The sequence below is a fragment of the Rhinolophus sinicus genome, linkage group LG01 (assembly GCF_036562045.2).
Source record: "Rhinolophus sinicus isolate RSC01 linkage group LG01, ASM3656204v1, whole genome shotgun sequence".
Classification (NCBI taxonomy): domain Eukaryota; kingdom Metazoa; phylum Chordata; class Mammalia; order Chiroptera; family Rhinolophidae; genus Rhinolophus; species Rhinolophus sinicus.
In genome coordinates, this window is record NC_133751.1 from 175818128 (window position 1) to 175832076 (window position 13949).

Here is a 13949-nt window from a genome sequence, read left to right on the forward strand (position 1 = left end):
TCCCAAGGGGAGTACTTCGAATGTGACCATAGTGATATTCAGCAATGAGGTATGTTGTAGTTTTTCTAGGATAGGTTCACTAACTTAATTGTCAGACCTTCGTGTGTGTCTGACATACACACACACTTTATTCCCAGAGAGCGAGTTGGTTAAACATTTACCAGCAAACCCCTGAACACTACCATCCAATCGGTAGCTATTCCTTGAGGCTTTTCTCTCTATTAGCAAAAATGTCATCTCTCCCTCCAAAATGTGTCCCATATTAATCCACTTGTCACCATCTCTACTGCTACTGCACTCGTCCAAGCCCCTTCCATGTCTCACCCAGGTTTTTCTCACTCACCTCCCTGACGCCAATCTTGCTCTCTAAAATCCATTCTTGTATGGGTTTTCAAAAGTCAAAAGGAGCTTTTAAAAGTCGAAACTACACCCCTGTAGGAAATCCCTTTGGAATAAATTCCATTTAGAATAAAGCTCAATGCCCGTGCCAGATCCTACAAGTCCTACATGCAGAAGCCCGGCTCACCTCCCTAACCTTACTGTGTACAACAAACGCATTCGTGCCCTCAAGCCTTTGTTCTTCCATGGCAAGGAAGGTTCTGATCCCATACTTTTACCTTACTAGCTTCTTGACATTTTACAACAGCTTGAATTTGGCTCCCTTAGAGAAGTCTGCCCATCCACCTGCTCTAAAGCCAGCACCTCTAGTAAGTTATCTGCAAGTAATCCTAGCCTAGTCACCTGTACTGTTTCAGTTGCCTCATGCCACATCGCACTACCTGAATTATCTTTCCTTGTTCACTAGTTTGTTATCTTTATTCCACTCTGTCTGTCTTGTTTACCACTCTATCCCCAGGCACTAGAATGTACCAGGCAAATCATAGGTGTTTAATAAATATAGTGTTCACTGAATAATGCATGACAAATGAACAAACAACGAAGGAAAACTCGTGTTACCTGACTTCAAGTCCAAAGCTCTTCCCACCACAGCAGGATACTTTCCATTTTAGAGTGACAAATCTAAATGTTACCGCATTGTTCCTTGCATGACAGCCTACCATCTCTTAGAACTGTCACATACACGAGTTTAGTTTCACGTAACCTGGCTTCTGCCTATCATTCCAGGCTCAAATCTGACTTTTGCTGGTGTCCCATGCTCTCAGAACACTGGCTACACCAAACTGCTATACTGACAATCCAGTGTCAGTACTTCTGTGGCCATTATCAAGACAGCTCTGCAACTTCTTAAATTGAGTCTCTTATTTTGCCATTGCTGCTCCTTCTACGTAGAATGCTCTGGCCCTTTGTGTTTCTAGGACAAGTTCCTATTCAGCTTTTAAAACCTATCTCAAATGCAAACCCATCTACGGCTCCTCCCATGCGTCTTTCCCCCCAGAGTTAGTCACTCGCTCCAGCAGGGTATTTTTTACAGCCTTCCATTATTGCATTCATAACTCTGCTTGTTACACTGGAATGTTTTCAAGTCTAGGACTCCAGGACCCACAGTTGTTGTCATTTTTGTGTCTTAGGGACTTAACACAGTGCTTAGAACATAATAGGAAATCAACAAACTATTGCTATATTGAATGCACGGTAAGTCTAATCCCTCTTGCATGAAATCTGAGGACAGATAGCATACTATTCATTGCTCACCCTCCTCCCATGTCTTCTCTGTTCTAAGCTAAACACGTAAACCAGGAGATAATGAGCAGTAAAGCCAGACAGATGCATATACTTATAAAGCAAAGCTAATGAAAGAAGACAGAAATATCTTAAGATCAATAAACATGTACACACTAACAACCTCCCGACAACTCCTGGTAATAGGATGATGCTGACTTCCCACCTTTCCCTATAATCTACTCCATTTTTCCTAAGGCAAATAATTTGTTCTGTTAAATTCAATATGTTCTTCCATTCCCTTAAGAGGCTTCTCATTTCAACTTTCCTTTTATTATGCATTAATTATGTATTATTGTTTATTATTTAGGTATTATTGTTAATAACATTCAGACTCACCTTCTTCAGTTTCTTATTTATTTACCCACCAAACCTTGCCAATTCTCTGCATGTGATTCCTCTCATGCTGGATCCTTCTTCTCTATTTCCTTACCTCCTAATCCAAGTTTTTACAGCTCTACTTATATAGCCGGTGTTTCCCTCATTCTAAATCACTCTGTGTGCAGCTAATACAACCTTCTTCTAATTAAAATCTTCAGCAGACCACTCCCTGAGCCCTCAGAGACTTGTGGAGTAATCCCTTTTGCCCACTACATAACCCACACACCTTCCAGAAACACAAAACCTCTATCTTTGTGTCTCCCTCATACCTTGTCAAAGGTACAGCAGTTTACTCCCACATTAGCACCGCTGATCCAAGAAGATTTAATCCTTTGTCAGACCAAAGCACTAAAGGTATTTCTTCTGTCTTCTCTAACAACCAATTTTTCACCAAGTCTTATTGATTCTGTCTTCAAAACCTCTCTTGAATCCATGCACTTCTCTCCATCTCCATGCCATCATCGTGGTTCCCGTCACCATTGTCTTTCCCTGAGCCATGGAAAAGCCTTCATTTTCCTCACTCTGCTTTCACGTGTCCCTTTCTACAGTTTCCAAATTGAAACATGTCACACTAAGTGCATCATGGCTTCCCACTGATCTCAGAATAAAATCCAAATTCCGCACCATGTCCCACAGCCAGATCTATAATCTGGATCTTGCTGAATTTCAAACCTAATATCACATCATTCCCTCTTTCTTTCACTACCCAGCAGCCCTTCTGCTCTTTTCAGAGTCTTGGGGTCCCTACACTTGCTCTTTCAGTTGCTTGGAATAAGCTTCTCTGGACTTTTCCCATGGTTGATGATTTCTCATCGTTCAGATTTCAATTCAAAACCGTTTCTTTAGAGAGGCATTCTGTAACAATCTTCTAAAGTTGCCCTTATTCTTTGTCTATCCTAGGGCAAGAACTTTATCTTATTCCCTACCTACCATCATTTCTAGTATAAACCATGCTTTCAGGAATTTTTATTGGATGAATGAAATAACTCATTATGCATATAGGACACATTTTTCACTTCTATTTTTGCTCATGGCATGTCCTCCACCTAGAAGGTCCTCCTACTCTATTTTTACCAATGTCCATTTATTCTGTGAGCCAACTTAAGATTCACATCACAAGGAAATGCTTTCTAACTAAGTTTTCCTATAACATTCTAATTTTTTTCTTCACAAAAGTTTTAGCATGTTATATAATATTTTTAAAAACCTTCTCTTTTTTCCTAGACACATTTTTGTTAAATATCATACTTCATGACCAGAAAATATATGTACAACATTTTTCAATCACTTGTGGGCTTCATATGCCCTAGTTCCTCCAGGAAGTTAGTATTTCCTGAGTAAAATAAAAATTTCCCATTCCAGGTTGTAATTCCAAAATGAATGTGGGAAATGAACATGCGAGTAGAGTTAGAGAAACTGGTTGTCATAAGAATTTAACTGGGGGGTGAGGGCAGGTCATGGGGGTTTCTTGGTTAAGGAACCAAGATCAGGAAAAGGGTAGAATTTTGGTTAAAGGTGAGGAATAGATGAAATGAAAGCTAATAGGTAAAAGAGAGACAAAATGATTTCTCTCTATTTAGATCACTGATTAAAAGTCTAAAGTTTCTTAACAATCTTCTGGCTAACAAAAGATTTATTCTTTTGTTTGATACTAACATTTTTAGGCATCTAGTGAAATCACAGAGATAGGGCTTCTAAAGAATAGACACATTAGTAAAAGGAGAGAAAAGGAAATGTAGTTCATCCTAAATAAATCACCATACCTCCCTCACCAAAAAAACAAAACAAAAATAAAACCCCCTGATCTTCCATACAAATTTCATATAGCTTTAAAATATTCCTCTCTTTCGTGATTTATTTTTCAGATGACAGCAATGTCTACATTTAAATTATTTCTTTTGGAGAACCTATACCACAATCTTAAATCCCGATCTGACTACTGCCTGCTGTCAATGCTCAGACACTTAGTTATATTTGTGCAGGCAAAATAAAGGGGTCAGTAAGAGCATAGACTCTGGAGTCAGTATTTCTGGTATTTTAACCCCAGTGATTCCACTTTGTAGCTGTATAACCTTGGGAATGTATAACCTCTCTATGCCTCAGTTTCTTCACCTGGAAAAATGGAAGTTTTCTCTAACTCATATCTTTGATCTAAATGGGTTAAAACATATATAGTACTTAACAGCGCTTGCAATGCACTTAGTGCTCAGTAAACATTGGCGATTATCACCCTTACTATAATTACATACATGAGGATCATCTCCTTTGGTCTGCACGTACTTTCAGATGGGATACTCACAGGGTTAGAATGCAGCACAGTGAAGAACTCTGGGCTGATGAGGAACTTCACAGGGGGAGACTGTAACAGCAACGTGAGCCTGGATCTGGAGGTAGAGTGGGGTAGGACGTTCTCCCGGCGGAAATCTAGAAGGGCCAAACCACAAAAGCTTTCAGCAGAGCTTTCCACATGAAAAAAACGCATCTCTTCACTTCCATCTATGTATACCTACACCATTTGCTATTAGTTTATCCCCCAAATTCTTTTTCCTTTGATGTACATTCATACATAAAAGGTGATGGCTCTTAATTACACTAAAATGCAATTGAATGTTTCTAGTCACTATTAACATTTTTATTCATCCTTAGATATTTTAAGTGATCAGATTCAATCTTTCCCCACTATCCCACAGATCCAGAGATTAAAGTAATTTATATTCTGTTTGGTTTTGGGATTCTTAGTACAACTAAACAGGATTAGAAGAGGTCTCTGGTGAATTCTACTTTTTGAGTTGGATTACCAGATCTTATTGAAGATCAAAAGTCCTCTACAAGAAAAGCTTCATTTCCTGGAAATCCTTACTTATTTGTTTTCTTCTTTTATGAGATTACAATACAAACCAAGCAAAGGTTCTTACCTGCACTGGCTTGGTGAAAATCGGCTTCTTCCCCTGCCCCATCAATAGCATTGCTATTTTCCTCAGGCCTCTCGTTAGTCATGGTTCTGCGGATACTCTGATATCTAAAATCATGAGCCTAGAGTTACATCACAGCAGCCTCTAAAATGTGGGACTCAAGCCCTTCTCCAGAGCCCAGAAGTTTTCAGTATCTTCCCAGTGTCAACCATTTCCTCCCCAAACCTCCATTCCCTGACCTTCTAGGCCATCTGTTTAAATAAATTACATTCCACTGAATTTCTTCTGTCCATTGTTTGTGGAACATTTTTCTAAAAAATTAATACATTTTGTTGTTTTAAAAAATTGTGGCACTTAACCAAAGAAAACTAAATTCCTCTACTGTTAAAGAACAGCTCTTTGTTCCATAGCAATTAGTTCTTGAAAAAGAACAACCGATTTTTAAAAGCTTAGACTGGTAATAAAGAGGCATCACAAATGAAGATTCTAGAGATTTAAAAAGACATTTGGCTTGAAATTATAAAGGTATCTATTCTGTTTTACTAAGAATCAATGCCTTGGTTTGACTAAAAGGGTCATCATTACTTATTTCCTCTCCAGTTTCCAAACCAGCTGTGTATGTGGTTATTTTTTTGACCAGGAGAAGTTCAATGAAACCTATGAATCAAAAGAGGTAACAAGTATACCTTAATGACAGGACATCCAAAGATGAAAGAGCAACAATCTGTGTTTTCTACTTTGCGCCATGTAAAAATTAGCCCAACCACAAAACACAACAGTCATAACAAAAATGCCCATCCTCACCTCCGGTTCAGCTGCTCCATTTGCTGTATGGAGTTGGACCTCTGCAGCACCTGCGGGGCGGGGGGAGCTGTCGGCCGCTGCCACGTCGTGGTTCTGTTTACGTGATCCACATAGAAGATCCTGCCATGGCTGTCTATGCGCGCCTCCCAGTCTAAACAGTAGGAATGCACGCATCCAGAAGGATTAGGAGGAGGAGCTAAGGCCATTAATGTGGTTCATTAAGTTCAGCACGTGTTTTCCCTCTCTGACATGCTATAATTTGGGGCTAATAACATACACCTCACTGCATAATCCGGCACTTCCCCTCAGTCCATACCAGAATCCGTCATGACGGGTTTGTAAACATATCCTCTGTGTATAATGCCAACCCTTTAAAGAATCTCTGAATGTAGAGAACCCTTTCAGATCTGCCCACAAAGCTCACCTTTCATAGATGAGCACCAGCATTTAAAAAATACAAGCAGAAAAAAAAATACAAGCAGTATCATAATACTTTAAATATGCACATCAAAATTGGGATTGATGTTTGTTTTCACCAAAAATTGATTTTTCCAGTTTAGATGATAGACTCATAACTGGAAACATGCTCATGCATATGTATATACAATTTTAGTAAATGTAAGCTTCAGAAGAAAATAATGCTAGCCTACTCATCATCAAACACTGTCATTATCTACACACTTATTTGCATTTCCCCAAAGGTGAATACATTTTCAGAGTAAGGGTAATTGCTTGCATCCAACCTCAAATAAATACAATATTTTAAAAGATTTTTGAACTTTGTGTTTAAGCAATCTCATTGATTAAGTGCATGTTCAGTAAAAACAGGAAGCAGACTGGTCTTCAAAGCCAGATGTTCTACCACTGTGACTCTAAAAAAGGCTATTCCCCTATTAAAATACAGAGACCATGAGCTAATGTTTTCAAAAGGCAAAATTTTAAAACTAATTACAGTTGGGAAGGGGAATTTACACAGGAACACATGAAAATAACAGAGACCTATTCTTTAACCAGAAGAGTTCTTTTTGGGGACATACATACACTTCTTATTTATGTTTAATTAATTTATTGGGATTGCATTGGTTAATAAGATTATGTAAGTTTCAAGTGTACAATATTATAATACATCACCTATATATTGCATTGTGAGCTCATCACCCAATGTTTAGTCTCCTTTTGTCACCATATATTTGAGGAAAGTTCTCATACATTTCTATTTCTATGTAAATTATTTTTTGAAATTAATAAGCCCCTTTCTTCTGAGCAGCTTGATTATTTCAAAACTCTCCATGTGATCACAAAACTTATCAGCAGACACCACAGGTCTAATCCTGGAGACCAGGAGGAAGGCATGTTTGCTGCTGACTGCCCATGGCATTCGCACGTATTACAACCAAGTCCTTAGGGTTGGAACAACCTGCATGGTAGAGCCCTGCCAGCACCAGATGATCATTCAGGGCTGCCTCAGGGGAAGAGTGGAAAGGCTTTTTTTGTTGTTGATCTCACTATATCATCATTTATGACAAATGGCGAAAGAAAGAAAAATTGGGCTGAGGAAAATCACCACACAGACAAAACACAACTCAATGTCACTCACACTCCAAGGCAACATAGACTCACAATAAACCAGCCTGCCAAATCTGAATTCTTTGGGCACAGTTATAATTCCATCAATAGGACATTTCCAAAAGACCTCATATAACTATGAAAGCATTTTCAGGAACCATTTTCTAAATCCCTTTGATCTGTTCCATTGTTTTGCTCTGTTCCTTGAATGCTTTCCCACCTCAAAGATTTTGAGAACAAATTATTCCCATCTTATTCCTTTCTCATTAGAGCTAAGATAATTCAAGCATATACTATATATCAAATCAAATGTACATGAAAACAAATGGCCATTTCTTCCCCCAAGAATGTTTACAATAGCTTCCAACTTTAAAAAATGTAGAACAGGTCACTTAGGGATAAAAACAACAGAAACCAACTAAAGGAAGCAGTAAGAGCGATGTTGCCAGACTCCCAAGATAAGGTTATAACTACAATTTGGCTAAATTTTCTGGCAGCTAAGGCAGAAAATATATTGTTGCATACTTTCCATTTTCTGACAAAAGAAAGTAAGAAAAATATTTTCAAAGATGGAACTTTTTCCCTGACAAACTAAATAAGAATTTACCCCATGAAATGTGGCCTGAATGAGAGCCACATGGGTAGCAAAATGGGGGGGGGGGGAATCTCCAAATATATTCACCAGTGTGCCTTGCACACAGCATGTAATGAATGAACAAATAATTTAAATAACATAAGGCCATAAAAAAGAATGATTCTTGTATTCACTTTCCACAAAGGCCAGGAATAATCTTAATTTGTATTTTGATCAAGACATTTCTATGTACAACGGGGAGAATAAGAAAACAAGGTCTGAATATTTGCTTTCTAACAACATGGGACATTGGTGCACATTAAAACTATCCCTATCAAATCTCATATCTTAAAATTGAGGTCGTTTCTTAAGTCCCCATGAAGAGAAATGCTATATTGCTGGTTTCAAAGGGACACTTGGCATCGGATTGAGAAAGATTGTTATGCTTATTCATGAACTATATACCCAGCCTTACATAAGGGGTGAGCAGATGAAGATGTGAACACAGCTCAGTGAATGCCAAGATTAGGAAGGTCAATGACTAGACAGAATGAATTGCTATCAGGGGAAGCCAGAATTGGACTGTCTACGTGAATGAAGGGAGGGAAATACGAGTGGGGGCTTGAATTGGTTATAATTGGATTGAGAGAACATCAAGTACCTAAATGTTATGAAGTAAAATTTATAAACCTATAAAAAATTATAATAGCCATCGTATCCACCAAAATGGTGAGATGGTGAAGTTATAATGAACTAAAAGTACTTTTAAGGGAAAAAAAAGAAAGCTTTGTGAAAGATGCTAGACATCAGTGTTTAAAAGATTTTTTTTTCTTATTTTAACACTCAAGGAAGTATGGTTTCATTTGTATAAAGTACAAACATAACTGGAACTTATTATATGATTTTGGAGTCAGGATAGTAGGTCCCCATCCCCCCTTCGGGAGTGGGGCTTAGTGACAGGAGGGTCACGACTGGGACCTCTAGGTGCCACGGATGTGGTACTGGTTGCTCAGGGGCACTCAGCGGGGGAGAATACAGCAGGTTGAATGTGCTCTTTCCTGTATGTATGTTATATTTGAATAAAATGTTTTTAAAAATTTCAAATAGCTGCATATTTTGCACCTTAATCTTCAATTTCGATGAATGTAGCTTTGTAGCTTAAAGGTATCAATTCTTTTCTCAGAACTTTTAATTTCTAGAAAATAAGAGCTCTTAGCCTTAAACATAGTCAAAACCCTAAGATTAATCATGTTTTTCCGATTCACTGCCTCCTTTTAGGCCTTCATTTCAAAGGATGCTTTAAAAATGAAAGTGCACAACCACAAAAAATGATAAATGCTCCCCTGTATTTTTCTAGAACTACCCATATGAACATACTACATAAATAACACATTTGTCCTAACAATATGGCAACAATCCTGGGATCCTAGAAGAATCCATTAATCTAGACTGTTCATCCTAAACCTATTTCTAGGGTTTCCAGGTGGGAATTCCCGCCAGTTCTCAGGAATTTTTTTTTCACTTTCCCGTTCCCAAATCTTGAGATATAAACTGTTTCCTGTTCTCCACGATGAATCATTACCACAGAATGATGGCTGATACTACCAACCACCTGGATTCAAGGAGCTGATTTTCCCGATTTCCTGAACAACTTTTCTCGGGATTTGGGAACAGAAAAGCAAAAAAAATTCCTGAAAACGGGCGGGAATTCCCACCCGGAAACCCCAGCGATAAATAGGAAAAATGTAGAAGAAATACACTGTGACTACTACGTTTATTTCCCATTGTGGGTCTTACTGCATTCAAGGAGCCGATTTTCCCGATTTCCCGACCAACTTTTCTTGGGATTCCGGAACGGGAAAGCGAAAAAAATTCCTGTGAATGCGCGGGAATTCCCTCCTGGAAACCCTAGCTATTTCTATTCCTACACTTTTGGGGAAAAAACATTTATTGAACAATTCTCTATTGTTTCCAGTGCAGCAATGGGTTAAGTCACAATTACACTGGAGCCAATAAGAGAAAAATAAATAGTTTTTCAGAGGGGGCTGAGCTGGCCATTCTTTCTTCACTTATCTTAATGCTAGAAAGACCAAGATCTGTCACGCCGATGAATTCTGCTAGACTTCAGCCCTGCATTGCCTCCAGCTGCCAGTGCCATCAATCACCTCAGAATCAGATACAGCAAATTTTTAAGGCATTCAGGGCATTTTCAAGTTCAAGCTGCTTCCCTGGAAGGCTCTCAGCAGTGCTATGCTGCTCTCAGGACCTGGAGCTTTCTTATTTTCTATGGATCATTAGAACGTTTCTCAACAAGTGGTTGAAGTTACACAGCCCAGGAGGTCACAGCACAAGGTCGTGGCCTAAAGCAAGAGTAAGATTTTGAGAACCAATTGGTAGATCATCATTAGAGCTGAGCAATCTTTATACTAAGTCCAAGATAATGCTCCCTGATCCTGAGATAGGAGGAATAAGACTGGAAGAAGAAGCAAACAAACAAGGAAAACTGCTTTCCATAAAAAGAGATCAATAGGTATTCAGAGACTAAGTTGTAACGCTGCTACGTAGACTAACCATATTATTAGCTTTAAGCATAAAATGGCACAGCAAGGGACACCACTGAATCCCCTCAATTGAGTTTATAAATCTTCAGAGAGAAGCATAAGTTTGCTGGATGGTTTTCTCGCTATATGTTAGTGCCCAAGTATTTTATAGGTGAAAATAAGCTAAAATAACAATAATAATCATGAAAAAGGAAGAATCAAGAATGGGGGGCATCAAAGCCTAAGCTTCAGTAACCTGTCCCATGGTTCTGGAGATAGTGACCGATACACAGAGGGAAAGGCACGTCTGACTATGAAACAGATGCTTCACAGAGCAACCCGTCTGGGCCACGAGATAGCTGCTCAAACTGTCACTGTGACCACCTCTCCTATACTTGTTGGACCACCAGGAAGGAAAAGAAAGCAGTTTTTGAGCCTTCCTGGATCTGACCTCAAAACTACAGTATAATAAAGTTTCAGTATAACCCCAAACGCTCTGACTTGAGGTGTTGCTTGCACCTCATAGTAGATAACGTACCACACTATCGGCCTCCTCTCTGTCAGTTAACCAAACTTTCAGAATTTACATTCACCTACCCACACAATAGTCCATTCCCTTCTAATCTTAGATCAGAATACCTGATAGAGGAGAAGGAATGTTTGAGACTCTGTCTCAACTTTTACTAGTATGGGATCTTAAACAAGTTATGAATTTATCTGGGCTTCAGTTTCTCATCTTTAAAATGGAAGAATCAGACTAGCTGATTTCTACCCATTGATGTATAAATTACTTGCGTGACCTACCTTACAAAATTTACAAAGAATTTTTTTTTAAAGGAAAGCATGTAAAGGTGCTTTGTAAATTGTAAAGCACGACACAAGTTTGAGGTATTATAATTAACAGTGTTAGAAGTATAACTGTTAGCCTTAAAATAATTGAAGAGATGGACCACTCTGCACACTGACCCGACTCCCCTTAGCTGAGCCTCCCAGGAGACGCTGTGTGAAGGCAGAAGACTCAAGACAGAGTGGGGTGCAGAAAGTCACAGCTTTAAGTCAGAGGCCTGGCCAGACATTGTAGCAGAGTTGCCCAATCAGGAAAGTAAGGCAGAGAACTGGCTGGGGTGGGGACAGACAACTAGCAGGGGTAGCCAAGTGATGAAATAAACTGTTGGAAGGATTAGACTGACTGGGAATAGGAGGGGGCAAAGCAGTGTGGGGACAGAGTTGAACAGTTATCCGGTATGCTCACACCACAATCTGTACCCTATATCCAAGTGTAATACAAACCCCCAAATTTTCAAGTTGCATAAGAGGAAACAACTTATCTTAAGAATTTTCCTCTTGTTCATTAGTCACTCCTTAAATTGGATATGCTATCAAATTGCCTTTTTACCTTTGAATAAATCAATTTATTAAAATGAACTACCAAATGTTTATATTTTTTTTAAAAATCCTAAGACATATTCTATCTGTGGAATGCAAACATCAGTGTTTAAATAAATGCACTGAAATATTGGTCATAACTTCATTAGGAAAGCATCTGTCTTTAATAAATACAATTTAGAGACCAAAATCATGGTCCAACAAAAGTCAGAGCAATTAGATGTGTTCAGGGGGGTGTCAGGTATCCATACACAATGCAATGCTGTGCCTTTCTCCAGATCTGTGTAACTTGATTTACTTACTATTAATTCACATATGCATATAATCACAGTTCTCTCAGGATTTTCTTCTGATGTTCCTAATTCACTTTTCTCCAATTATATCTAAATATCTCCCAGGAATATTTTTTTCTTTTCTGCCTCTAATCTTTTCTTGAAGGGTAAACAATAAGGAAGTTATTTTCCCCCACTTGATTAAGATGACACAATGGTTAATTAAGCTCTTGATTTTTAAAAAATGGCTTACAATATATGTTTCCTATGAGTAACTATCCTCAGTTATCCAAACATACAAACAAGAATTTCATGCAACAGAATTTCAAAAGGATCAAGGCAACATTTTGACAAATTGTACAAAGTACCACTCAGCTTTTTTGTTGGCACTCACCAAAACTAACCACTCAGCATGTTAGCCCTTTAACTGCCTATTCTTCCCACCCCTTTCTGTCTCACCATTTTTAAGACACAGAGGGCCAAAGGCATTGGCCTCTTGCCATAATCACATATAAGATGGGTGAGTAGAGGAGGTAAATAAGGGAAAGCAAGAAGATAGAAAGATGTATTTTCCAATCTGTTCTTAAAAGCAGTACTTACTGAGCTTTGTTATTGTTCATCAAAATGCTTTGCTCTCACAGAGTAATATTGCTTTCAGGGATTCTAGAAACTTAAATTGAGTTTAAATTATGTCCTGATTATGACTGGCCATGGGCCTCACTCAGACCTTTGAATGCAGGTTGCATAATTATCTCCCAGCATCCCTAGTCCTCATCCATTTCTCCTTTAAATGTTACGTGTTTCTTTAAAGTAAAAAAAAAAAAAAAAAAAAAAGAAACAACTTTCAAATCCCCAGACAATTGTCATGCTCCAAATAAGTGGTAGACTGATTTCTGAAATTAGTATCGCGTCTCTGTATAGTCCTAAGAAAAAACCCAGAACCCTGTATTGAATGATTTAAAATCTTGTAAGTGAATAAAAAGCAGTGCATTACCTAGAGTGAGGCTCTTCTAAGAGATTATACCAATTTGCCTACTAACAGAATTTGTCCTGCCATTAGGCATAATTAAAAAAAAAATTCTATCATACACCCAATTGTCTAAAATACCTGGATCTATTTCCCTGATTACACTATTTACTCCACAGGCATCACAGTATTTACTTTTCCCCCCCAGCTGCCTTTTCATTTGGCAGTGCCAGACAGGAGACATCAGCACAGCACTTTCTAGACTATATCTGTTGTGTCAGGTGACAGCCCCCAGGTCCCTTCCTTTTGGGGACGAGGCATCCATCCTTTAGGTCCCCTGGGTCCTGCCACCCTTGTATCCTTTGATCAAGGTGAGCCCTTTAGTTAACAGGTTCTCACTTGGTGGAAGAGCTTCGTCCACCCTCTGGTATCGGCTAACATCCTGGCGCACAGAAGGCAGAGATCGCAGTGGCTGGTGGCCGTTGGCTGGAGAGCCTAGGATTAAAGGTAAAAAGTTATCCAGGCATTGTTTTCCCCGTTAGTGTCAAAACAGTCAAAAAACAAAGAAACCAAAAAAAAACCCAAAAAACAAAGAAACCCCACAAAACTAACATGTACACCTGAAATTGATTATATGCCTATTATACTTTAATAATTTTTTTTTTTTTTTAAACCTAACATAAATCCTGGGGCTCATCTCTTTTTTCTCTTTAGTCTCATTTCTCATATGAAGCCCAGAAACAAAAAGAGAACAGGATGTGAATGCTTGCTCAGAAAAGAGTCTCCTGGATAGATGTCCATCCTCACCCATCCCTTCTTCTCCATCTTTTCCCACCCTGACCTCCATCCTGGTCATGTACTAAAGCT

The 13949-nt window shown here is 38.6% G+C and overlaps 1 protein-coding gene across 7 annotated transcripts in view; it reads right to left on the reverse strand.

The window, feature by feature from the left end:
* The window catches only part of HECW2 (HECT, C2 and WW domain containing E3 ubiquitin protein ligase 2), a 335844-nt gene that overhangs the window by 105227 nt on the left and 216668 nt on the right, over window positions 1–13949 (reverse strand). For all 7 annotated transcript variants that reach the window (XM_019741310.2, XM_019741308.2, XM_074339576.1 and 4 more), the window contains 4 exons: window positions 13482–13577; window positions 5778–5928; window positions 4977–5080; window positions 4361–4485 (listed from right to left, as the gene is read on the reverse strand). In XM_019741310.2, the coding sequence (XP_019596869.2) occupies window positions 4361–4485; window positions 4977–5080; window positions 5778–5928; window positions 13482–13577 (476 nt within the window). The remainder of the gene's footprint in view (window positions 1–4360; window positions 4486–4976; window positions 5081–5777; window positions 5929–13481; window positions 13578–13949) is intronic.